Genomic DNA, 26918 nt, shown 5'->3' with positions numbered 1-26918 from the left:
ATAGTGCTCTTCTTTTACAATTATTTTTCCCCATTCATATTCTACATAATAAAGTATACAGGGTCTTATGGTGGCCATTTTGAATATTAATAAAATAAATATTTTGTCAAATATCGTGTTTCCAATGTGTATTTCACTTCTGCACAACAACTACATGCATTTTATAGTTAATGTGTGGGCAATTTTATGATTTTCATGGGTAATTTGCATATTTTGGCGGCCATATTGGATTTTGCCAATTTGCGGAAAATGCTCAAGGTTACAAGAGTGGCATCATTCAGATTCGGAATCAGCACCCTCGAATTGAAAAGAAACCATAAAAAAACATTGTATATCTCAAACAAGTGGAATGCCTCTGGCCGTCTCACCTGCATCACGCGATTCAATATAGCAGCAGTGCTGATTTTGAAAACTAATATAACTCGCACAAGATGTTCAGTGATACTTGGTTACTCGTATTTCCACGTTTTATGAACTAGACCAATACACTTATAGAGATATGATGGCAATTCAACAAATACCCCCAACGTGGCCAAAGTTCTTTGACCTTACATGACCTTTGACCTTGATCATGTGACCTGAAACTCGCACAGGATGTTCAGTGATACTTGATTACTCTTATGTCCAAGTTTTATGAACTAGACCAACACACTTTCAAATTTATGGCTGTAATTCAACAAATACCCCAATTTGGCCAAAGTTCATTGACCCTAAATGACCTTTGACCTTGATCATGTGACCTGAAACTTGCACAGGATGTTCAGTAATACTTGATTACTATTATGTCCAAGTTTCATGAATCAGATCCATAAACTTTCAAAGTTATGATGGTAATTCAACAGATACCCCCAATTCGGCCAAAGTTCATTGACCCTAAATGACCTTTGACCTTGGTCATGTGACGTGAAACTCATGCAGGATGTTCAGTGATACTTGATTAACCTTATGTATAAGTTTCATGAACTAGGTCCATATATTTTCTAAGTTATGATGACATTTCAAAAACTTAACCTTAGGTTCAGATTTTGATGTTGATTCCCCCAACATGGTCTAAGTTCATTGACCCTAAATGACCTTTGACCTTGGTCATGTGACATGAAACTCAGGCAGGATGTTCAGTAATACTTGATTAACCTTATGGCCAAGTTTCATGAACTAGGTCCATATACTTTCTAAGTTATGCTGTCATTTCAAAAACTTAACCTCAGGTTAAGATTTGGTGTTGACGCCGCCGCCGCCGCCGCTGTCGGAAAAGCGGCGCCTATAGTCTCACTCTGCTATGCAGGTGAGACAAAAACAAGGTTCAACCCCTTCTCTATAGGGCCTATCCTGGACTAATATAAATGTGAAGTGCTTAGAGTCATAATCTAAATGTACAATGTGCCGCAGAAGAGGAACAATATCATCATTAATGAATTTCCCCTAAAATTTATGTGCATTGAATTCAGCAGTTGTCTGTGATTTAGCTAAGTTATCTATCATTTCAATATTTACTTCTTAACTGCATTAAGAAAATTACAATTTTGGAAAAATTTGAAAATTTTAGCCAAGTTATTGTGGCATTTTAGAAGGACAGTTGAATTACTCACTCCAATAGAATACAAACAGTCTATATTCTACAAGACCTGGGGACCAGTGCAGAAAGAGTTGCAACAAAATGAAACTCCTAAAACCAAATGCAATAAGTAGTTGCTTCAAACACATCTGTTTCTGTTATCAACCACATCTAGAATAAAAGAAAACATTACAGGCAACTTACCTCATTTTATTGATGATGATCTGGTATAGATCTTGGTATGTAGTATGTTTACGAGGTACTGCAATCAGCATAGGTTGACCAAACAATGAATAGCTACTAGATGAATAGCTGAAGCTTCCTCTCTTACAACTACAATAAACAAACATATTTCATTAGGATGTTTGGTGCAACAGGGTTCAAAATGTAGTCATTAATATCTTTGTAACTTCTGAAGGTTTCCATGGCGAAGAAGAATAGTGTAGTAGGTTTCACTGTACACCATGTATCTCCTGAATTCTCCTGAGGACGACAAGAACACACTTGTCGAAACTTCGAGATTGGGTGGTCCTTTTCAGGACCAACACTTGCCCAAGGAAGATACATGGTGTACCGTGAAACCTACTACACTATTAATATCTATGTCATTAATTGATATTAAACCTGAACAACTACAAGTACATTTCTTTTGATTTTATAAACCTTCTCTAAATACAATTTAGATTTGGATGGCATTACAAAAATAACAAAAATGGCGTAGTATGAGTATATATCAATCACTAAAAATGGTACAAATATTGGTACCATTCAACAATAGAATTTGGTTACATATCATTTTATCTTCTCTTTGCTTTGAATAGCACAGAGACAGTTACACTGTGTGATATGTGCTATTTAAAAACTGTTTATCATTATAATCATTTTCTGATGACTTACTTTCTTTCCCTGAGATAGACAGGTATAATGATGGTATCTGGATCATCAGCACTGTTCACTGGAACCTCATAGCTACAAATCAGAAGACCAAATGAAAAAGATAACAGAAATTGATTTGATATACGTATCAGAAGCCCATCTAAACAAGAAATTGTGATAGATTCAACTCAAACTCAAATACGATTGATTTAAATCTCCTAAGGCCACCGCGCATCTTACCACTGGTCTGCCACCTGGAATTGGAATAAAACTTTGTAGAATTTGATTCATCGTACGAATACCTATAGGTATGTTCAAATCTGTGACTATGCTAGGTATGTTCAAATCTGTGACTATGCTAGGTATGTTCAACTCTGTGACTATGTTATCATCCTCATTCAAATTCAACATCTAGTCATATGTAGGTATGTTCAAATCTGTGACTATGCTATCATCCTTATTCAAATTCAACATTTAGTCATAATGACATCATTGCAATCGTACGATTGGCTACTACTTGAAACTTATTTGACCTTTACTCCAAAATAAAAGCGAGCAATCATCCAAAAATTATATAAGTATACTTACAGTTAATTTGAACCTCAAATAAAAACACACTTTTCATTCACATTATCAGAAAATCAGCAAAATACGAATCTGATCATGGACCAGTCTGAAGGTGTTAAATTTAGATCAATCCCTCTTTGAATTTCATCTAACAGAATTTCTTTTGAGATGGGATATTTTGTATGATATGGCTGGATCAATATTAACAGTTCTAAACAGGTGAACTTGGGGGATAGAATAGATGGACATATTGATGACAGAAATATATGTGAAAACATTTCAGTAAAATACAAGTCAACCTTCCATAAGTCGACGCAACTCTTTACACCAGATTATTCAAAACATTGTTATAAACAGTGTTAGATAGAAACCAAAGTCCAACAGATTACTGTGGTCCCAAAGATTTGACTTCAGCTTAGTTACCTGCATGTCCAACTGTATTCAATGGTATTGGAGATGAGAAAAATATCACATTTTTCTGTCTTATCAAACTACTTTTCATTCTTATCATTCAACTTGGTATCAATAACACAGCAGACAAAAATATCAATATCAATTGTTCTTGGCAAAGTAATTAAAGTAAATCATATTATGAATCTACATGGAGAGGGGACTCCTATGTGTACCCTACATGTTGTGTGCTCAGACACGTATGTGTATATATTCTAGTTAAGAGTACAGTTTAGAAACTTATCATATATCAGCCCAGCAATACAAAGATTTGCAATGAATTGCAAATTTAAAAAAAAAACTCACATTAGTGTCAAGCAAATACCCAAAATAAAGACCTGTATGGATTTATAATTTGATCTCACCAATATGTTTAAATCTTATGGAAGTGATTAAAGGTATAACTCACACAAAGATATCATCTCTTTCTGTGATGCTTTCCACCCTATCATTGGGCGCAAACACTTTATGGAATCTATGATTGTAGACATCTGTAACTGCCATCTAATCACAAATGAAATCAAGTAAACTTTAATTAGAAGTAAACATAAAAAGTGAAAATAATATCTCAAGGTGAGGAAGTAATGTCGTATCAAGAACATCCAATAAATTTATTTACAGAATCTTTGGAGACTAAATTAAATTTATTACTGACTTGGTCCAAGTTTAAATAAAGAAATCTATGAATGAATAATGTGTGTCTTCTATTGACTTGATGTACCATCAATTTTTACGCTCAGTTGGATTCTTGATACATTAATAAACTTCATATGGAGACTAATGTACAATAACCAATCAAAACCAACCATTTACAATGACCTAATGATGCCAACACAACCTACATCAGACCATCAATACCCTAAAAAGAATTCAAAGATTTTAGAGTGAAGTTTTAAAAAATGACTAGAGTTAGTCAATTCCCTAAAAATGTTCATCAATGCTATCATCATCATCATAATCAGTACATACATCACTACTATTTTTAATGCAAGCATTGATTCAGTGTTAATTTGCTTACCTTGTCTGGGGAGATCTGTGATACTTTGGATATTGCTTTGCACAGGTCATACACCATACCATGCTTTGGTACAACTACTTTCATCTATGTAAGACAGACAAAAATGATTAAAGAAAATTTCAGTCAAGTTCTGAAAATCAACAATTGCAACCTTTTTCAATTGGAATATACATGTACATGTAGCACAGTTTCATTAATCACGGTGTTTGGCATATTAAACTTTAGTTTACTAAAGAATAAAAGAACTATGAGATCATCATCTAGAATTTCTCTATTTGATGCATAATTTTAGTCGACCATACCTGAATTACACTTTGAACATCACAATATTTAATAGGAGAAATAGTTTAGATTAGGAGATAAAGCAGTTTGACTGACCTGGAGTGGTTTTGATTTCGGATCTAGTCTGATGAGAAACACCTCCATTGTCCTCTCTTTCTTGGTAGGGAGGGGTAAACTAAGGAAACTGAAAGGGTCAAAGGTCACAGATATCTTCTGACATTCAGGACAAACTAATGTCGACTTGAATTGGCCGTGGAAGAGGTCAACAATTATTGAGTCATTTCGTTTCAGATGATTTGCCCATGCCTCGTCAGCAACAACCTAAAAAAGAAAAATAAATATAGAAATGATATACACAAACTTGAAAAAGAATTTCAGAATTTCAAGGGAAGAAGGAAATTATCTTGGATGGGAAAATGGTATTTTCAACTTTTCTGTAATAACAGACATGTACAAACCATTATTACAAAAGGTATTTTTCATACAACCTGCAGTATTTCTATTAAAACATATATCAATAAAATATTGAAAATATTGCAACAGTCTGCAAATCTGATAAGGAGCATGATGTAAAAAATACAACAAATTCTTATCAATTGTCAATAAAGTAAATATTGATTAAAACCACAATGATTTAATATAATAATACTACTATTACTAATACTACTACTAATAACAATTATAATCATCATCATCATCTGGTTACTCACAAGGACCTTAAAATCTAATGGCTTACAGATTATCATTATCACAGTCAACAAATTGGATCAGTCATTCCCCTACAAACATATTTACATCCTCCATTCCCTGGGGAGTATTCTTGTTGCATTGTGAGACACTTACAATGCTGAACAAGCTATAGTGACTTGCACAACCATTAAGGTACCCATTCAGCACTTGGGTGAGAGTGGCAAAGTGTAGATTAACACCTTGCCAAAGGATGCCAGACCACGCTGGGATTCAAACAAAGGACCCTCTGATTACACTGCATATTATTTTCTACTTTAGGTCTTACCTCATCTGGCCTTCCATCGCTGTCTCGAAGCTCAACATAAGGTTTCTTCTGTATTCTATTAAGATCTTCATGTAAACCATCACATAAGAAAGCTAATAATTCTTGGGAGTCGTGCTGCTGGTAACCAGAGAACTGAGGGGCAAATCTACCAACTTGCATCTACATCAAACAATAATTAGAGAGAATAAACATTCCTTATGGATTTTAACAGGCGTGTTCATTTACATCAATGTAATACAAGTACTTATTAGTCTATACAAACAGAGACTATTGATAGTCAGGTAAAGCAGACAGGAAAAACAACTTTTAATCAGGTCAGGATAACAAAAACAATTTGTCAAAGGTTTGAAAACAGTAAGTAAAAGGGATCAAAAGGGAACTACAGTGTATACATTAACAGTCTTGGCTGAATTTATGTAATTCCTCACTTAATTTTAATTTCTGTCTTTACTTATGAATAATTTCTTGTATTTTTGAATTTATCAAGTATGTCTTAAAAATGAATTATGAATTAAAAAGAATAAACTGAATTGAATATAAATATGATATGAGACCATTGCCAGTTTTTCTTTTTTTTTCATTTGAAAGACCACTTGAATCACATCTAGGATAATATGTGCAACTGGAAAGTAAAATAAGTAATAGGTAATATTATTGACTATAAATATTTTGTACTACTCTTAATAGATCAAAAACATTTTAGTTTATTTTTAATACAGCATCACTCCATGTACATGCATATTTCTTTTTCATCTCTTGTGAAAATGATACACTTGGTCAAAGTTTACAATAAGCTGTGATTACCTTGAAGTTCCTTGGTATGAGGTATGAGTTGAGACCAGACCACATCTGTTGGATGAGATCTGCATAGGCTTTAGCTATCTCTCCATGCATACCAAGGGGATTGTCATAATTCAATTCTTTCTTATGCTCATTCGCTGTTGGATAAGGTTGTAAATAAATCAGCCTTTATTCTTACTTCATTTTTACTTCAACATTGTCAAAACAATAGATTTACATTAAAGTCCCCAGGTTTCTGTTTCTAAAATGTAATTCCATGTACTAGTTTTCCAAACTTCTTTGGTGTTCTTCAGTGACATGTTCAAATGCATAATAAGGCAATTGTAAATAGTATTTTTTTTTTATAAACCTAAGTTTCCATTATACACAAACCACAGTATGCATATTTTCCATTGTTTTGCTTTATTGGAAATTGCTTCGCCACTGTACCTTTCATGATTCAAATTATGTGGCCTGAAAAATTGTATTTTCTGTAATACAATAACTTTGTTTCTTTTAAAAATGTTTTCATGTATCGCTGAAAACTGGTGACTTTTTATACACTGTCCAAAAACAAATAATGTGAAGCATCTAAAGTCTGGACTACTAAAAAACAGCACTTGAAGAATCTACACTTTATAAAAATTATTATAAATTTCAAAATATGGAGGAAAATTGAAGTGAAATCCCCCCCCCCCTTACCTTGAAGGATGGAATTGATATGATATACTTACAAAGGAAGTATCTAGTGAGAGGAGGAACATTGCTCATACACTGTAAGGCAGAGTTCATAAAACATGTGTTGCCCAAGTTACCAAGACCACATAAACCTTCCTGGACTGATGGCTTGATAGAGCGACCATAATCAGAACTACTGGTACTGCTGTATGATGGGTAGCTATATGAACTGATCAAATAAAATGACAGGTGTTATCATCTTCTCTCAATCTTAAATACATACAAGTACACTACTAATTCTAATAGTGACTTTTCCCTGTCCACATAATTGTCCATTACATGAGTGAATTATAAATAAGATAATTAGTAAAGAGTCTCCCTATTGTCAAATATGCATAAACTGAAATATTGCATACCAAAAGAAATAGTAAGTGGGTGACATCATTGATTCTCTCATTTCCACATCACTGTGTTGAGTATAACTGATTTGTGAAAAATAAGTGACATTTTATAAAAACGTCAAAACTGTATTTTACATCCGATTTTGATGAAATTTTCAGATAAGCTTTTATTATTTTTCTAATTTTGTTCAAATGAACTTCTTGTTCAGAAGGACTTGATCTTAACGATAACATTAAAAGATGTCCTGTAACCCATGGATGAACTTCATCAACTTATGTGAAATGAAACGACCTGGTACAAAATTTATCCTGTGGGTCCAAGTCAACATAACTTTGAGAACTCAGGCCTTGTGTTAAAAAAGGCATTAATCATGAATGGAGGGACATGTGTCCTTACCTTCTTCCCGTTGAGTTTGTTATGTATCTACTACTATTAGTTGATGTACTACTAGAACTATCTTTATATGAACTATTGGTAGTGCTGTTATTGCTTGCTGGTTGCCTTGGCCATGTACCATCTTCATTTTTTTGCTCTATCACAAGGACCTGAATAAGATAAATCAATTCAAGACTTATACATTTTAAATTGATTCTTTACGGACACTAAAGAAAACTAAAAGATGAAATTTTGTAACAAAATTCCAAATTATGCTCTTTCTGAAAATTCAACTCATATCTCAGTCAGTCAGATGTATATCTTTATGTCTAACTGTAATACAATGTATGTGGGAAAAAGAAAATTGAACTTTGCTTACACTCTTCACCATAATCATCTACATTATTATCACCTAGGAGGGTGTACATTTTAACCCAAACCATGTATCATTCCTGTTAACCCTAAAAGACTAGACTATTTTGATGCCTAACAAGACTGAAGGGGGGGGGGGGGGGCGGGCTGATCCAGTCCCTTCCCCTTTTGGTCTCATCCATTGTCTGCACACAAAAGTGGAAGGTCAAACTCTCTCTCTCTCAAAAAAAACAAATTTTGCATAAAATTAAAGCCCCAAACTGGTAGATATTTCTTTTTACTGGTTCTTTTAAGTATTCAAATCAAATTCATTATCACGTTTTTTTCTCATGTATTTCATTATGTTAATGCATTTTGGAACATTTTTTAAAATTTATTTTAATAACAGCCACTTCATCTATTATATTTTATGCTTTTGATTGTGAGCTCACATTGTTAGTCTTCTGACTTTATGATGAGTATATTTTAATAAACCCAATTGAATTTGAATTGTTGATTAATATCTATGTTTCTCTGTTTTTCAACTCATCTTTTCATATTGATTTGTCATGGAAATCATTCGCGACATCATAAACAATATTAAATTACTTGACTTTAATCAGCAAAAGTAAAAACAAAAGAAAAAAAGACACATTCATAAATTTTTCTAAAAACGCAATTTGAGTTTGATATGTACTTGAAAGCACGCTTATGAGCACGCTTGTGAAATTTTGGGTCTGATATCCATCTTCAAAATGGATGTCAGGTAAATGGATGTTTTGATGAAGGAAAATCATTAAAAAAAATAAACTTGGCTTGAGTTTTTCACATTGCAGATTTATCACAAAATATGTCTTATCAGGATTAAATCCCCTCCAAAGAAGGACTTGAGTAAAAGTTTGTACATACCTGTCCTTGATACAGCCCAGCATCTTGAACTGTATTCTCTTTCTTACTTAATTGCTCATACGTATTGCTCATGTACTTATTCCATATCCTTGTCTCCTTTTCATTTTCAATATTGAATAGTCTTTTCATTTCCTTTTCAATAGTTTCTGGGAAAAAAAAAGTAAATACATACAAATTTGAGATATAATCAAAATCATTTTAAATCAATTACATGTACCATCAATCATAGTCAATCAATTTTAATATTTAATAAATGGAATATACATGAACAAGTGAAGAGCCATTCTTACAGTAAACAATTATAATATTAGCTAAAATCCATCAAGCAAAAGTATTGATGACTTTTACAAAATCACATTATATTTTTCAACTAAACATAAATTTGCTAATTCTGTTTTTTTTTAATACTGGAAGTTGTAAACTTTTCTTACCATTTTTCAATACATACATAATGACAAAATAAAAGTTTGTTTGTCTTTCAAAATCTACCTGTACAATTAAAAGCAATTGACATTCAGATAGAGGTTGTAAGATATAGGAGCAATAAGCTTTGTATGCATTGATCACATGATCTACCATGTGACATATGACTTAATCGATTACCAATGTTTACCGGGATGTATTCTCATTAGCCCTGTTTATATGAACACCAGTTTGGTCATAAAGATAAGGTTCAGTTTTGGTAAATGAGCTACCATATTGCATTTCTTAAACTATGTTCATATTAATCAATATTTATGAGAGATGTTGGAAAAAGTTTCTTCCAAAAATAATTAAATGAAACTCAAAAGTTAATGCCTGCAGTCCTGCACCTTAGAATAGTAATACTTGTATAAGTGTGCATGAAAATTCTGTATTAATCATCATTACTAGTACTACCTGAACATTTTGGACCAAAATGATATTTTATTATTTCCATATCAGTGCCATACTCATGTACCTATGACAAATTAATATTTTTTTCATAAAAATTGCCCTAATTATATGTTTTATAATTTAAAAAAAAACACTGGTATACTTAAATCACTAGTGTATGATCAGCACCACATGTTTATTTCATGGCAACAATAACAATAAATTTATTTAGTTCTGGGCTGTGGCATCAATCAATCTCTGTCCTAATGAAGAGGGTCTCAAGTTCAGTGATAACATTCCCCAAATATTCAGGCCATCAAATCAAATATCAAAGGTGATGAGACACTATCAAGATACTGAGATGATAGTGCACTTTGAAAGCACTACGAATTGTAAACACTAGTCTTTCCATATCAATTAATTGTAGCTCTGTTTAACTTCATTGAATTTATTACAAATACCAGAGGAAAGGGATGCACTTCAAATGACAAAAGTGAAAAGGTAGACAAGGAATCATATGTGTTGATTGCATTTGTGAATTTTGCAAATACTATTCTTTCATAAATTAGGGGGCTAATTCATGACATTGAGCAGTAGGCCCTGTTACAACCGATAATGTCGCACCAACGCATGTCGCAGATTGCGACCTTATGCCAAGAGCGTCCGACGCATAATGTCGCAGTCAACGCATAATGTCGTAGTTTTCCTAACGCATAACGTCACATGTCGCAACACATAATGTCACAGCGGTATTTTCTTCAGGACTCGAGCTACAGATAAGATATAAAATATGCTTTTACTAAGTATTTTGAGACACGAGAAAGAGAATTAAGTGATTTGGAAATCAGGATTACTCTTTGTATGGATATTTATCGGTTTATTGCCATTTCGTCTACTGCCTTTTTCCCCACTATCGCATGGTCTGATATCATTTCGTCTACCATTAGTTAGTCAACTATCAACATAGTCCAGTAACCATTTTGTCTAATTACCATCTCGTCTAATAGCCAGTTGGTCTAATAGCCGTTTTAATTGTTTATTATCATTTAGTACAATTGTATTTTTTTCAATTGGTCCAATATCCACTTTGTCCAATATCATTACTTCTATTACCTTTTGGTCTAATAGCCAATTGGTCTAATAACCACTTGGTCTACTCTCTTTTTCGTCCATGTTCCATTTGGTCTAACTTCAGTTGGTTCACTATCACTTTGCCTAAACCCATTTCGGCTAACAATCATTTGGTATCGTTGCCATGGGTCCAATCACCAATAGGTCCAAACACCATCTCGTCCAATCATCATTTCGTCCAATAGGCATATTCATTTCATCTTATAACCATAATGGTCTACTGGCACTAGACCTCTACGGTGACTCAATGTATCATTGCCGACTTGTTGCAGTACTACTCCTGATTTGTGGTTCAGATCAGCTCGCGAGCGCAAAAAATCCCTTTACCATCCGCCGACAGGGCATAGGCGGATCCAGGGAAAGGCCCGGCTCCCCCCCCCCCTGCATAAAGAAGGAAGGGGAACAAAAGAAAAGGAAAAAGAAGGGGAAAGAGAGGAGGGAACGAGGACACATAAGAGGAGACAGAAGAGTGAATAAAATAGGGTGAGGTGAAGACTTGGAAAATAAAAAAAAATCTTTCATGTCTCAAAAGAGGCGCGATAGCTCAGTCGGTAAAGCGGGGTTTCTGATTCCTCGGACCTGGATTTGATTCCTAATTGGTGCGTTAGTGCCCCTTGGTATAGCCTCTTGTCGAGGCCCTGGCGGCTGCTTCCCGAGCGAAGCGAGGGATTCCCTAATTCGCGAAGCGAATTAGGCCTGGCGCGAGCCAGGGCCTCTTGACATCTGAACTGAATTATATATTCATGAGGAACGTCTTCCTAATGAATTTACATGAGTCATGATATTACCGGTCACTGAGTAAACCAATGAAATGTCAGAGCTGTTTCGTTTTGGGTTCGGAATACTATATAGTGTAGTAGTCCATTTTTCTGCAGGGAATTCATTTAATTGCGGGACACTAAAGGGGATATAACCAGCAAAATGCTACAAGTAATGGTACTACTACTACTACTACTACTGGCCGTAACAGACCCATCACCGCCCCGAAACTTCCCGGGAGATACTGCTCAGCCGCTGGTCAGACTCGAGTCAACTCCCAGCAACTCCACCCCAGCTTCCCTCACTGCACTGCACAGCGGAGATCGATAATCAACGCCCCGGTTCGACCGGTGGAATCGCATGAAATATTACATTTTTTCCATATCCTGTGGGTAGATTTACAAAGACATCTCGTCCTGTCAGTGCAGAGTTAATTTCATCGACTTGCAAATCCTTAAATCGGTCAATATTCAGCATTTTAGAGTCATATTCAGCGCTCTTTGATATTTCGTTGTCACTCTTCGCCAAGAATTCAAGGGTCGCCATTCAAGATGAGCTCATGAATATTTAATATGACGTCATAGCAGCTCGCGCTCTCATTGGATGATTTTCACCGACCAGTTTTTGGTCGGTGAATTGGTAAAAACAATAAAAAACAAAAGAAAGTCGGTGAAATTCGGGTCAGATGTCAAGAGGCCCTGTCTCATTATGCCTACCAGGTCCCTTGGAGAGGACCTTAAGCCGTCGGTCCTCTGGTTGCTTGCTTACAAGCATTCATGCTTTCTTAGCAACCAGGTAAAAAAAATCACCATGTACTATATAGGCTAAAATTTTCGCTTGCGCTTCGCGCTTGCATCCATTTCAGAATTTTCATGCACAGTGCTTGAAAAAGTGCTTAAATTTACCACTTTTCGGACTGGAATATGAAGTATTTTTAGCTCACCCTTCGATCTCCCTTTAAATTTTTATGCTTTTCCAGTTCTGATTTGCTTTGCAAAGTGTACATCGATAATTATTACTATTATTGTTTTTACTAATTACGAAGTTATATTCATGCATGTGTGTAAAATTAGGTAATGAAACTAAGTTTTAGGGCTGGAATCACATACAAGCATTGCTTATTTTCGGCAGCCCCTCCGTTTTACTCTAAAATACAAAAAAAAATCATTTAAGGCAGCTTAATGTTATTAATTGTGTTTATCAAATCTATAGGCCTTATTATGTTTTATAAGATGTTATGTTTTGTTATATTCTTTATTTTTTTATATGTTCATTATATACAACACTGTGAAACCGAAAACAGTAAATAAAATGAAATGATTAAAACATGTATTCAAAATGCCTAAATTCTAGGTCTAAACCTAAAAAAAATGCGCACTCAAGTTTATTGAGATACGCAGCTTGTTCTATATATTTATAACGTGCTTGAATTATCTAGTTTCAGATAAGAATATAAAAAACTTCTGCTCGCATTATTAACATTAATGTAGGAAGATACCTAGTTACCCATCCATTTTTAAGATTTACAAAACATTAAAAGAGTGTCCTGTTCTTAGATCCGAAATCTATTTTTTCGGCTTGCGCTGCCGTCAATTGTTAAGTTATGTAACTCGAGTCCTGAAGAAAATACCGGTGATTGGACCTATTGGTGATTGGAACCATGGCAACGATACCAAATGATTGTTAGCCGAAATGGGTTTAGACAAAGTGATAGCGAACCAACTGAAGTTAGACCAAATGGAACATGGACGAAATGAGAGTAGACCCAGTGGTTATTAGACCAATTGGCTATTAGGCCAAAAGGTAATACACATAATATTGGACAAAGTGGATATTGGACCAATTGAAAAAAAATACAATTAGACTAAATGATAATAACAATTAAAACGGCTATTAGACCAACTGGCTATTAGACGATATGGTAATTTGACGAAATGGTATTGGACTATGTTGATAGTTGACTAACTAATGGTAGACGAAATGATATCAGACCATGCGATAGTGGGGGAAAAAGCAGTAGACAAAATGGCAATAAACCGATAAATATCCATACAAAGAGTAATCCTGATTTCTAAATCACTTAATTCTCTTTCTCGTGTGTCAAAATACTTAGTAAAAGCATATGTTATATCTTATATGTAGCTCGAGTCCTGAAGAAAATACCGCTGTGACATTATGCGTTGCGACATGTGACGTTTACGTAAGAAATTTGCTGCGACATTATGCGTTGCGACATGTGCATACCTGCCAACATTTGGAAACCCAAAATCAGGACAACCACCGGCCGGGGGTCCAGGGGCAGTGCCCCTTGCGGGGGTTCAGAGGGCAGCGCCCCCTGAAGCTGTTGGATTTTAGCAACTATAAAGGCCAAGGGAACACAATTTTCATACTTGAAATGAATGTATTGAAAGTTGCAAAATCTTTTGAAATTCACTGTGGTGTAATCAAAGTGGGCTTGTACATTTTTATCATTTGTAAATTATTTGCATTTTTTGTAATTTATTTGTAATACAACAGCAAGTTTCTTAATTTTGATGTCACCCAACATTTTGCACTATTTACACTACACATATACCTACCTTTCAACTGAACTTTCGTTTTTATTCTGTGGAACTTGAGAAATGTCTTAGACCAAAAGCTTCAGTCTCTGTATTTTGGTTGTTCCGCTTAACTGCGTTAGCTCACTCACCAATACATAGACTGAAGAGCTTAGAGGCCCGTATGTACAGACAACGTATTAGCAGCAACGTTAGATCTTACATTTGGCGGAAACCTGATTTTCCGATCGTTTTTTAAACATAAAATGTCACATTATGAAAAAGAAATTACATTCATATTAACGAAAAAAAATGTATAAAATTCAGAAATATCGTACCTTAGACCGCAGTTACCGCTAATTCCTTTCAAATGATGATCGAAACATCGTCATCTTCGATCCTTTCGTTGGTCAAAGTAAGTTGCCATCTTGGATGACGTCATCATCCTTACAGACGTATTTACCAGTCGCTATACAGTGCGTCCCACAAAAAACGAAACCAAGATTTATCGATGATTTATCATAACTTAATCACAAATAAAATAGACAAATGACCATGGGCGGAAATCTCTCCCCGAAGGTAGGGGGGGACCAGGGGCGGATCCAGCTCCCGCCAATTTTTTCACCCATATTCTCCCCGATCGTCTGCTCAATTTTTGTTTGTTTCTTTGAAAGGGTTGTCCCAGTGGTGTAATGAGCCAAAAAATTTGAGGGGGCTTGATACGACGTATCACGTAAAATTAATAAGAAGTTGCGAGCGAAGCGAGCGAGCAAAAATTTCAAAGATGTTCATTACAAAAATCAAAGTTTGTGATAGATTTTGACATGACATTTGGAAAATAATAGGCTTTATATTCACCCTTATCCCTTTCCTTTTCTCTTTTTGTTTCTTGGTCGTGAAAAATTGGGGGTGGGGGCAAAACGCCAATGTCCTAACAGTCATTACTATAAAAAAAAAACATTAAAAAGTGTAGTAATCTCATAAGCCATATTTAAATAGTGCGAGCGCGAAGCGCGAGCTGAATTTTTTTTTCGAATTTCATGTATTTTGTCCTGAAAATTGAATATTCTGGGCAATGTGTGCGAACAAGATGCGTACGTAGCTAAATAATTACGGCGAGCGGTTCTGGCTTGATCTGTAAGGGACCTGATAAGGACGTTTTGCAGTTAGCCATTAAGATGATACATATTTCAACTATTGAATAATGCGAGCGCGAAGCGCGAGCTGAAATTTTTTTTAAAATTCTGACCTAAAAAGTTGACATTCTAAGCACTATTTGTAATCATTAACGGTATAAAACCAAACAATTAATGCGAGCCCGAAGCGCGAGTGGAAAAATTGAGATTTCAGACCTAATAATGGGACACTCTTTTTCATGTTTTGTAAATCATGAAAAAGATGGGAAATTTGGTCTTTTACTACATTAATAATGCGAGTGCAAAGCGCGAGCAGAAATTTTTTGAATATTCTGATCTGAAATTGGATAATTTTAGCACATTTTGAATAAAGATCAAGCTGCGTATCTTAATAAAAATGTGTGTGCGTGTTTTAGAGTTAGGCAGAATCTGGGAATTCTGAATACATTTCATTTTTTATCATGAAAATCAATAATGCAAGCGCGAAGCGCGAGCGAAAAAAATACTTGATATTCCGGTATGAAAAGGTGAATTTAAGCACTATCTAAAGCACTGTGTAGGGAAATTGTGAAGTGGATACGGATAGCACGTAATAAATGATGCGAGTGAGAAGCGCGAGCTGATATTTTTATTACTATTTTGACCTGAGACCTGGTGGGTGTGTCATAAAGCTGTTCGTAAGTTAATAGTGACTTTAAGAACGACTGGTGATCCTTTCTTACGCGCAAAACCCTCGCCAATGAACGTTTTTATGTATATTATTTACCCCAAGAAAGGATCACCAGTCGTTCTTAAAGTCGCTCTTAACTTACCAACAGCTTTATGAAACGGCCCCCTGGGACATACTTGGCCTAAGGACATTTTGTCATCATATGAAAATGATGACTATCCTCCTATTCCTATTCTGAAAAAGCGACAATTTTGTTATTAGGAATTCATGAAAATTTTATCTATCGTATTTATTAATGTTATAAGCATAATGAGGGAGTGACATTTCTTGACATTGAGGCCTGAAAACTGGATATTTTAAGCACTTTTGTAATCATGAATAGGATTTATGAGTTGATATATTTTCAACAATAATGCCAGCACAATCGCGGACGAAATTTTTGATAAACTGTCATAAAAGGGGGATTTCAAGTAACTTGTTATAGAATTAATACCAGTATATAAAGAATCTGATGGACTAAACAGAGACAATATGTAGGCCTACTTGGCAAACCAAATAAAGCGAGCGCACAGCGCAAAAAGCTGCAAATGATATTCACACAATAAAACGGACATTTTACAGAGCAATTTGTAAATCAAACAAAATAATAAAAGCTCGATGTTCGAGCTGAAATATATGCATTGTATATTTCAAAACTCGATATTTTAAGCTACATATCAGCCTATTAAACATGATATGTATTTCGTCGAACAGGCTATGCAAGCGCGAAGCGCGAGCAAAAATTTAATATAGTGACATGAAATATATTTTCAAATCATTTTCCAAGTCTTCCCTTGACCTTATTTTATTCACTCGTCTCCCTCCTCTTATTTTTCCTCCCTTTCCCCCTTCTTTTTTTCTTTCTTTGCCCCTTTTTTTTCATTTTTTCTCCTCCAAAATACATGTATTATTTCGATTTTTATTGATGTATTTCTTTCCATCATAAAAGACCAAAAATAGTAGGGGGGACAATTGATATTGTGTCCCCCCTACTATTTTGGGTAGGGGGGACGCGACCCCCCTGGGATTTCCGCCCATGCAAATGACCTACCATTGTAAAGCTTAGGATCTCTTCTTTCATCTGAAATTACTTAGATTATTTCTCATTCGTGCATGAGTGAGCAAAAGCAATTTGAAGAGAGATACCAAAAAGTCATTTGGCGGGCTGTATCTGGGTTTCAAAAAGAAAACCACATTTTAAAAATGTTCAATATCTGCTCTTTAATTTGATACCTCAATTACAGAAAATAGCCAAGAAATAACAAAGTTCTGGTTATTTGAAATAAGGCTTGAATTTCAATAATTTCATAACATGAAGAGGTTTTACAGGCTAACGTTCAAACTCACTCGACACTCCGTTTTGTTGACGATCAGCCATGCATGAAGTCTTTTGTTAACCATGCGATAGCTTCTGTAGGAAACCGGTGAAAACACGTTTATTTGATAAAATTATGGAAATACAAGCATTGTTTCGAGGGAACATAACTTTTTTACTTCTTGACCATTTTTTGTGATTAAGGTATCAAATAAAATAGCAGATATTGAACTTTTTAGGCATGTGATTTTCTTTTTGAAATTCAGATAACCCCTGCCAAATGAGTTTTTGGTATCCTTTCTTCAAATTGCTTTTGCTCACTCATGCGTGAATGGGGAATAATCTAAGTAATATCAGATGAAAGAGGAGATTCTAAGCTTTACATTGGTAGGTCATTTGTCTATTGTATTTGTGATTAAATTATAATAAATCATCGCTTAATCTTGGTTTCGTTTTTTCTGGGACGCACTGTATATCGCGATTTGTGCCGCTGCTTTGCGTTTGTAGATGTGCGTGCGTTCGGAACTTGTCGCTCGCATTGATTCGTCAGGATATCGAAAATTAATCGGAAAGCTTTGATAAAAGCACAACTCATTGAATGTAGAGAGCAGCAACACACGGCTGACATTTTTTCATCTCCGGCATGTATTACCTATTACGCACTGCTGAATGCTAAACTGCAGAGTGCATACTGTACATGCGCTGTGTGAATCGCAGTACGTAGCATAGCATGAAAAAAAATACGCCGGTAATATGATGACGCCCTTTTTCGGTTAAGTTTACAATATTTTTTTTTTCTCACATGAAATTTCAAAAATCGGGACGTCCCGATTTTTGGCCATTTTGAAAGTTGTAAATCAGGACGATCCCGATAAAATTGGAACAGTTGGCAGGTCTGCATGTGACGTTATGCATTAGAAAAACGACAATATGCGATACATTTAAAATAATAAAATGAACAGGTTTGTACAGTGTAAAGCAATCAGGTTAAAAACATTAAACTTACCAATAGTGTCAGCTTTACTAAACTTTTGAGGCACCATGTTGTCTAGATTGCTGTTTTCACATAGCTTGAGCTCCATCAAATAAACCTCCACCTTACAGTGTTTGACAAACATGCCATACTCAACAACCTGTGAAATAAACATACATGTAAATGGGAGAGATGAAGATAAGACTACAGCTTTTTATAATAAAAAAAAACCTCCAAAATGTTCTTGCTTGTCTGAATTTGTTCAAACTCTCGCCTAATCTTACAAAGTAAGACGTTTAGGTAGCTTTCGTGTAATTCTCTATCATATTGGCTATATGTTTTCCATGTTGGTCGATTGACAATGTCACATAAAATGAAATAAAAATCAATAATAAATAACTCTTAAAAATAAAAGAGCCTTGTCTCAATCTCATTGATGAATTCTTTGAGTGAAAATTTTTATTTGATTTTTTATATCAGATTTTTATACATCCCTCTCTGTGTAATGTTACTTTCTTTCTCAATAAAGACTCTTAAATTCTTTATTTCAACACTTTTTAATTTGATTTTAATTTAATCACTGCACATTAGTAATTTGTGTATGCTCCATGATTGATTAAAAAAAAATTACCAGTGCTTTTTACATATTTTGGCACCTTCATTCTGAAATTTGGCCAAAGTTGATATAAGCAGCACCAGTTGAGTAGAGCTACATCACAAAGCTGTAAAAAAGGTACTTAAAGGAGAATGAAACCCTTGAAGCCAGCTGAATCCATATAAAAAAGAAAAATCAAAGAAACATATTGTTGAAAGTTTGAGGAAGATTGAATGAATAATGAAAAAGTTATGAGCATTTGAATATTGAGATCACTAATGCCATGTAGATCCTCCCATTGGCAATGCGACCAAGATCTGTGATGTCACACACGTACAACTCCCTCATTACTTTAGTACTTATTTCACTTATATTCTCACGTCTATGACAAGGTGAGGTGTTCTCTTTATGAGAGGACAAGTACAGAGGTTTCACAACATTATATCATTGATGAATCGTTTGTCATATGATTAGAATGAACAAAAAGAGATGTTTTGGGGTATATTTTCAGTGTCCAAAAGGGGAGAGTTGTTCATCTGTGACATCATAGATCTTGGTCGCATTGCCAATAGGAGGATCTCTATAGCATTAGTGATCTCGACATTCAAATGCTCATAACTCTTCTATTGCTAGTCCTATTTTACTCAAATTTTTGTTGATCTTATTCTTTGATTTTTCTGCTTTCACAAAAGCTAACTTGCTCCAAGAGTTTCATTCTCCTTTAAAAACGACCTGATTAAAATGAAAAGAAAAAATCTGCAGCTTATAAGAAATAGGCACAGATATTTATGGTGGTAAATATATAAAAAAAATAGGGGAAGAAATACTGTGTTCAAATGCTGTTGATGGTCAAAATGGCAAAGAGTGTATAGATGAGGTATCTAGTGCAAAATATAAAAATAACTTGGTTTCTTGGAAGTCATATGAGAATATAAAAATTGATAAGTCAAGGTAGAAAAGGTTACTGTAATCATGTTGAAGAAACTATTTATATTTATAAATTGAATAATGGAAAGTGTAATGGTGACGAGGGTATGTCCTCTGATCATGTCTTAAATTGTAAAAATTCCTTGGATGTATGTTAACACATGTAAACGTGTTCCACAGCACTAGGATTCCTATACAAAAAGATAAAAGGAAATCACTTGGATGCTCGGAAAACTAAAGACATATAACTCTCAGCAGTATAATTGGGAAAGTGTTTGATTGGGTTGCCATTTTATTGGAAAAGAATCATTTAAAGACATCTGACATCATTATTACAAAGGAGCATTTCTCCATTAATTTTGAGTTTTGTTAAATCTGTATACAAATCATTGTTTAGAAGGTGGGGTACGAAGTATTCACATAAATATCCAGAACAGAATGGTCTAAAACAGGGTGTGATTTTATCCCCCATCTTGTTTTTATTACACCATATAGATGATTTATTTTCAAGAATTCAAAAGAGTGGAATTGGTTGTGAAATGGGTAATATTATGCAGGTTGCCTTGGATATGCAGAAGATTTGTCATTGTTAGCAGAACAGAAACTGATAGATATATGCACAGAGTATGCCACTGAATATATTAATCAATAGAATCAGTGTTTTAATTCATAATTTAGACAATGCTACACAAAGTTTTAACATGTTTAAATAAGACTTTTGGCATATTCACTCTTCTCTGAAGTGTTATATTTAAGGTAGTGTTGTTGCATTTTTTAATGGATCTCTCATTTGGTCCATTTTGTGTAAGGGATTAAAATTTCACTTTTAGGTCTGGTCTGGGTCTTTAATATGATATAGTTATATTTAACACCGGGGGAAGGGGGAAGGGGTGGAAGGTGTTTGCTCAGGGCCTGCTGAAAGCCTGGTGGGACAAACTGGAATGATTCAATGATAGAACCCTCACAGCTATTGGCAGGCAAGGGACTGCCACCTTATTACCCGCATATGAAGTGTATTTTATGGTTACTGAAATTTTTTTCTGTTTGTGGCTTTTCAAATGTTTAAAAATATGCCTATTTGAGTGAATAAATAATATATATTACAAGAGCTCTCACCTTCCTGTGCACTGGAGGCTGATCCTTAACAGCACCATACCATGCAGTCAGTGTATCCCATGCTTCGGTAGGAACCAAAACAAAGTCAAGCTCATCAATCAAATGCTCCTTCAAGTTACCTACATCACCCTCTGTCAAAATTAACAGAGTAACAAATGATTATGATAGAAGAATATTGCAAAGCATGCACTGATTTGAAAATGGAGCTTGGAAAAATGAAACATTGGTGTTAGTATGTGTTTGGGACCTATATTATCACCATCTAACATCAGAGGGGAGCAGTTTTCTATATCAAATTAAATGCCTAATAATGACCAAGTAATGACATATTGAATCTTTTCCATAACACTACTGTAGTTCCCTCTATTATATCCCGATACAAGACTATGGTTGCAAAGGGCAGGAAACTTTCGAGAAATTTTGGAAAATTTCCATGGAAAGTTTCCACCGCGAACATTCCCGGGAATTTTGCAATCCTATACAAGACCAAGGTCCTTCCCGTGAATTAAGGAATTTGAAGGTTATGATGATGGTCGTGGTAAAGTTATAAGACTGATAAAGATTATACTGATAGTGATTTAAACCAATATTAAACAAAAAGAAAGCTTAAATACTTCCATATAATCATCAAAGTAATAAAAAAATATCCAAGAAATATGCCAATGTGTGACATCATTGACTAATTTAACTGATTTTAAAATTCTTCAAATTTTGTATTTTCAAAGTCATATGTATCCCATATCCCCCTTGTTCATCTATATCCTTCCTTCTTTATTCTAAAATGAACATAAGTCTGACATGCTTCTATATACATTTTATTATCAATTCACCATGAAACAGGCAAGCCTGGACAGATGCACTTATTTTCCCAAACAATACCCCTTTCTTACCTACAAAGATCCCAGAGTTGTCCACTGGCCCTGGGTTACAGGCATCATTGCCCATGTTATAGACATCCCAGCTATCATATCCAACAAATTTCTTCCACTGTTTGAACCACTTGCTGTCTATCAGGTACCTGCAACCACACACACACAAAAAGAATTATATACTGGAAACATTTGGTACAATTGTGAAGACGAAGACCGTAAGAGGAAAACCAACAAAGATGATTTTATTGATACTTAAAAGCAATCCGATCACATGCAAAGACCATTTCATGTGTAGGAAAGGTGGCCGGATATATTGCTAACTTTGCATACCTTTTGCACTTACTGTAGGTGATCACATGCAATTGATGTGATCTGCGTGATTAATCAATCAGCGGTCTACGAATCGCTGTGAGGTTTGAGGAGCTTGGTTATCCAATGAATGCAGTCAATGGGCAATTAGTTTGATGAATTGTAGTGATTGATGTGCTGGCTTTAATATGAAAATGATCTTGGTGGTCAAATGGAGCGTTGTGGCCCAGTGGATTAGTCTTCGGACTTTGAAACAGAGGGTCGTGGGTTCGAATCCCAGCCATGGCGTAATTTCCTTCAGCAAGAAACTGATCCACAGTGTGCTGCACTCAACCCAGGTGAGGTAAATGGGTACCGGTAGGAAGTAATTCCTTAAAAAGCTGTGTGCGCTATGAACGCCTAGCTTAGCCGGGTAATATAGGAGCGCCTTGAGCACCTAACAAGGTGGATATGTGCGCAATATAAATACCCTATATTATTATTATTATTATCTCAGCACAAGTCAAATTTGGGTGCTTTACTCTACAACAGAGTCAGGTATAGTGAGTGATTGCATTACCAACCGGCATTGTATTAATTACTGAACAACTGCATTAAAGCATCACATCAGAAAATAATCTTGATAAAACCTTTGCAACATCCTGCCAATAGAGAATTTAAAATAGAAAAATAAGGATTAAGGGCCAAAACACATTTTTAGTCTTTTTATCCTCAATAAAGTTCTGTGGCCTAACCGCCAAACAAAACGAAAGTTTGCCGTACACAAGAAGAACCGTACACAAGGGCTTGGTCCAGTCAGTGGTTTGGTAAGGACAAAAATTCAGGCACATTAATTCCACCAAGTTTCACTGAACAAAGTTTAGGAAGGGGCAAAATAAATATAAGTATACAATTATTCAAACATTTGATTGGTAAGTGATTGTGCACAATAAGAATTCCACACAAAATAAGTTAAAAATCCACTAGGAAAGGTTCGGCCTAGTATTTTATTCAATTGCTATCAATTTCATAATTTGTTTACACATGAATTTTTGTCTTAAAAAATAAGAGAACATTTGAAGCTAAACTTGGTGTAAAAGTGTGGTTAAATTAGTATGGCCGTAATCGATCGTAATTGTAATCAATAATCGTTTTGTATTAAAGAAAAAAAAATAGACAAGACATAAACATTAAATTCCTTACTCATAACTGACAAAGTAATGGTAAAATATATTTTTCACCTTCCAAAACGTGCATAATAATATAAAAGAAATAAAAAAGATATGAAAGAATAAGGGCAGAAATACATGTACAAGAAGAATTTCTAAAGAACAGGAAAGATAAAAAGAGTCAAAGCAAAGCAACGCATGCACCCTGATCACATTCGGGAAATAATTAATCCGGAAAGTTGAAACAGGATACAACAAACCTGCTTTCAGAGCTATGCTAATTATACTAGAAAATTCATATTCCAAATATGAAATATTCTTCCATCCAAAGTCGAAATTTTCTAAAAAGTGGTTTTATCTGGTCAATTACTGAAAATAAAAAGATAAATTAACAGTTCAATCTTGGTCCTGAAAGATCGCCGCCGCATGATTTCAAAATACACAGTAGAGTCCCATGTACTCATTTTTGTGTTGGAAATGTGTTTGAAGTCACTTACTGTAAAGTGTTGATCTTTCAAGACCAAGAATGGACTTTTAATTTATCTTTTTAGAGTAATTAATTGACCAGATTAATCCATTTTACGAAAAACATGGAATTAGACATGGGGTCTGAGTTTAATGCGGGAGCGAATAATGGCCACTGTAACTTTGGGGTTTCATATCGCATTTGATTTGGTGCAATTCAGCGGCACGTGCATGCATTGACATTTGAACAAGCAATGCGCTATGTCGAACGGAGAGTAAACATTGCAATTAAAAATTTATTCAACAAATACTGATGCAAATTTTATTTTGTTATAAGACATTTTAGAACAAAAATATTGCAAAAAGGTTTAACTTGTCCATTTCTGGGCAGGTTACTCTAGATTTTCACGAACAAACCTGAGGCTGAGCCTGCCTACAGGTCTACATTACTGGCAATGTCTGATGAACTACCTCAGCCTGAGGTAGATCTAGATCTATTCCAAGTGTGAGAATGAGAGACTTGTCATTCGTAGAGGCGCTGATCCAAAAATTGGTTTTGTTCCAGAAAACAAGGATATCCTCATAAACCAAGACAAATCATGTCTTGATTGAGATTGTCCCTGTTTAAGGGGACTTTTTTTTTTTCACTTACCCCAGCCCTGCAGGACATAACATTATACTGCAGTTACAGGGAGAATGCTAAAATTTAGAGTCAGTGACCTCGATTCCCCCTAGTTCACCGTCTATTTTCATGACTTGAATAATTATGTTATGAAACCTGATATGTTTATATTCACTAGCGCACTCGATTGATGTCGGCACAATGACAGGTGAATGAACTTTCTGCCTCCAGATATGGTCTTTAGCGTACAACTTCTGTTCTGGTGGAGAAATTTGCTGATAAGTCAAGTCGGCCTGTGTGAAACTGTGTAGGGACAGTGATTTTCCGCGATCGCGGAAAATGGACGGAATTCACGGAAAGGGCCTTTTGAAACGGAAAGTGGCATTTCAAACGGAAAATCACGGAAAACGTATTTTCCCTCAAAATACACAGAATAGCAACAAAAATTACTCCAAAATCACAACAAAATGAGAATATTAAATGGCCACAAAACCCCAGAAAACACGATCTCACTTCGCTACTATCATGACAATTCACACATCATGACTGCACTTGACATCACCACACTCGATTGTACCCCGCAACCGTACCAGGCGCCCGGCCGGCCGGGTTGGGCTTCACATGCACACATATCGTTCAACTACACGGTCGTGTGTTGCTGTCCTCTACATTAGAAGATGTAACAGCACGATATCGTGGTCTTAAAATCCAAGATGGCGGATTGGCAAAAGCCGTTTACTGATGATAACGATGTCCAAAAAAACCCAAAATTATCGAGGAAATATCATTTCACCGTAAAATAATGCTAATAATGTGAAAGGTGAGGATGTATGCATGCTAAATGGGTTTATAAAAATATTTTATGCACCCGCATAGATCCGATTAGAACGGATTCTATTGTGTTGTTGGTACAGTAGCAGATACAAATTTTGACCAGTGCGAGTGTACGTGTTGTGATTTTGCTATTCAATGTGTAAACGGAATTGTCACTTTTCCGTGTGTACAAAGTCTATGGGGAAACGGAATTTCTGTTTTCTGACATGCTGAAACGGAATTTGAGATTTTCTGAAACGGAAAAGGCAATTTTTTTAAAAGGAAAATCACTGTCCGTCCCTAACTGTGTTAGCACCCAAATTCACTTTGTCTGGTAGATTTAATGGCGGATGGGCATATAAATAACTAATTTGGCCACGCTCATAAATGACAGCCCCCGACCTTCACCAGGAATGGCCAGGGGGGAGGGGGGCACTCACATACATTGGTGATAAGGGGACATGCCACTTTGATGACCCCCTTTGCAGTTCTCTAGATAATCTGAATGACAAAAGTTCCAATCAGAAGCCGCCCTGCCCTGCTCGCAAGACCCCCGTTACGAAACATCTCAGTTCCCTAGACTAGTTAGGGCAGGCAATGGAACTAGATTTGTGCTGTAGACATGTGTCCAAAAGTCAATAGGTGAGATGGCCTCAAATTTTCATTCTATATTTTGAGTGAACAATGTAGTTAAATGAAGCGACATCTTCACATTTTCTGGCAGCCAAGTTGATTATCTATCGATGTGACATGTTTCCACGGCTCCTCTCAGAGTCAGAGCCTCATACAGTCTAGACTCTAGGACTAGGTCAGCATAAATAAAGACTTTAAAACTACCGTAAGTAACGGACTATAAACCGCACCCCCAACTTTGGCAAAAAAAAAAAAAAAAAAAAAAATCCTCACATTTACATGCATATTTGAGGTACGAAGAAACAAAAACTAAGTTAAAGATTTCAAAGTATTCAAAGAGATTACCGGTATGCAGAAATCTGCTGTTCTTGATCAATTCATCTACAAATGTTAGGAAGAAAGAAAGGTCCTACAATATTGGCCTCTTACACACTCACTCACTTCACAGTCACAGTGTACACACACACAGCACTGCCGTTCTTGTACATTGCAAACTTAGATACGGTACCACTACCAGTACATCTTATCAAATTGTGATCTGTGTCTTTCACATTTCTTGCATCACAACCTCACAATCACTTTCAGAATTTGTCTAGCATTCGATGTCTTAGCATGGATTTTGGATATGGGATTACAGGAAGGTTCAAGAAACAAAGAAATTGGCATTTTTTTCAGTTGTTTTACGGCTTCGTGCCGTCTCTCTCGTGCGTGGTGCACGGTGTACATGGTATCTTATGAAAAGCAA

The 26918-nt window shown here is 35.4% G+C and overlaps 1 protein-coding gene across 1 annotated transcript; it reads right to left on the bottom strand.

The window, feature by feature from the left end:
• Positions 1 to 1497: 1497 nt before the first annotated feature.
• On the bottom strand, positions 1498 to 25799 carry LOC129256648 (ubiquitin carboxyl-terminal hydrolase 15-like). Its single transcript, XM_064096110.1, has 14 exons — positions 22202 to 25799; positions 21312 to 21442; positions 18707 to 18833; positions 9259 to 9404; positions 8020 to 8168; positions 7278 to 7450; positions 6568 to 6701; positions 5764 to 5922; positions 4845 to 5069; positions 4467 to 4550; positions 3858 to 3952; positions 2453 to 2524; positions 1760 to 1888; positions 1498 to 1501 (listed from the first exon to the last, which is right to left on the bottom strand). The coding sequence occupies exons 1-14, from the start codon at positions 22254 to 22256 to the stop codon at positions 1498 to 1500; spliced, it is 1683 nt and encodes a 560-aa protein (XP_063952180.1). The 5' UTR covers positions 22257 to 25799.
• Positions 25800 to 26918: the final 1119 nt, after the last annotated feature.

The sequence above is a fragment of the Lytechinus pictus genome, chromosome 3 (genome assembly GCF_037042905.1).
Source record: "Lytechinus pictus isolate F3 Inbred chromosome 3, Lp3.0, whole genome shotgun sequence".
Taxonomy (NCBI): Eukaryota; Metazoa; Echinodermata; class Echinoidea; order Temnopleuroida; family Toxopneustidae; genus Lytechinus; species Lytechinus pictus.
The sequence above is the reverse complement of the archived record's forward strand: the minus strand, read 5'-3'. Positions and strand labels throughout refer to the sequence as shown.

Bases quoted from the DNA above. Each gene is read 5' to 3' on its own strand.
- LOC129256648 (XM_064096110.1), bottom strand. From the start codon at position 22,256: ATGGGCAATGATGCCTGTAACCCAGGGCCAGTGGACAACTCTGGGATC. The intron at 6,702-7,277 runs GTAAGTATATCA...CTTATCCAACAG, and splicing joins TCTCACTAGATACTTCCTTT to CGAATGAGCATAAGAAAGAA. The intron at 5,070-5,763 runs GTAAGACCTAAA...TTTCTTTTTTAG, and splicing joins GCGATGGAAGGCCAGATGAG to GTTGTTGCTGACGAGGCATG.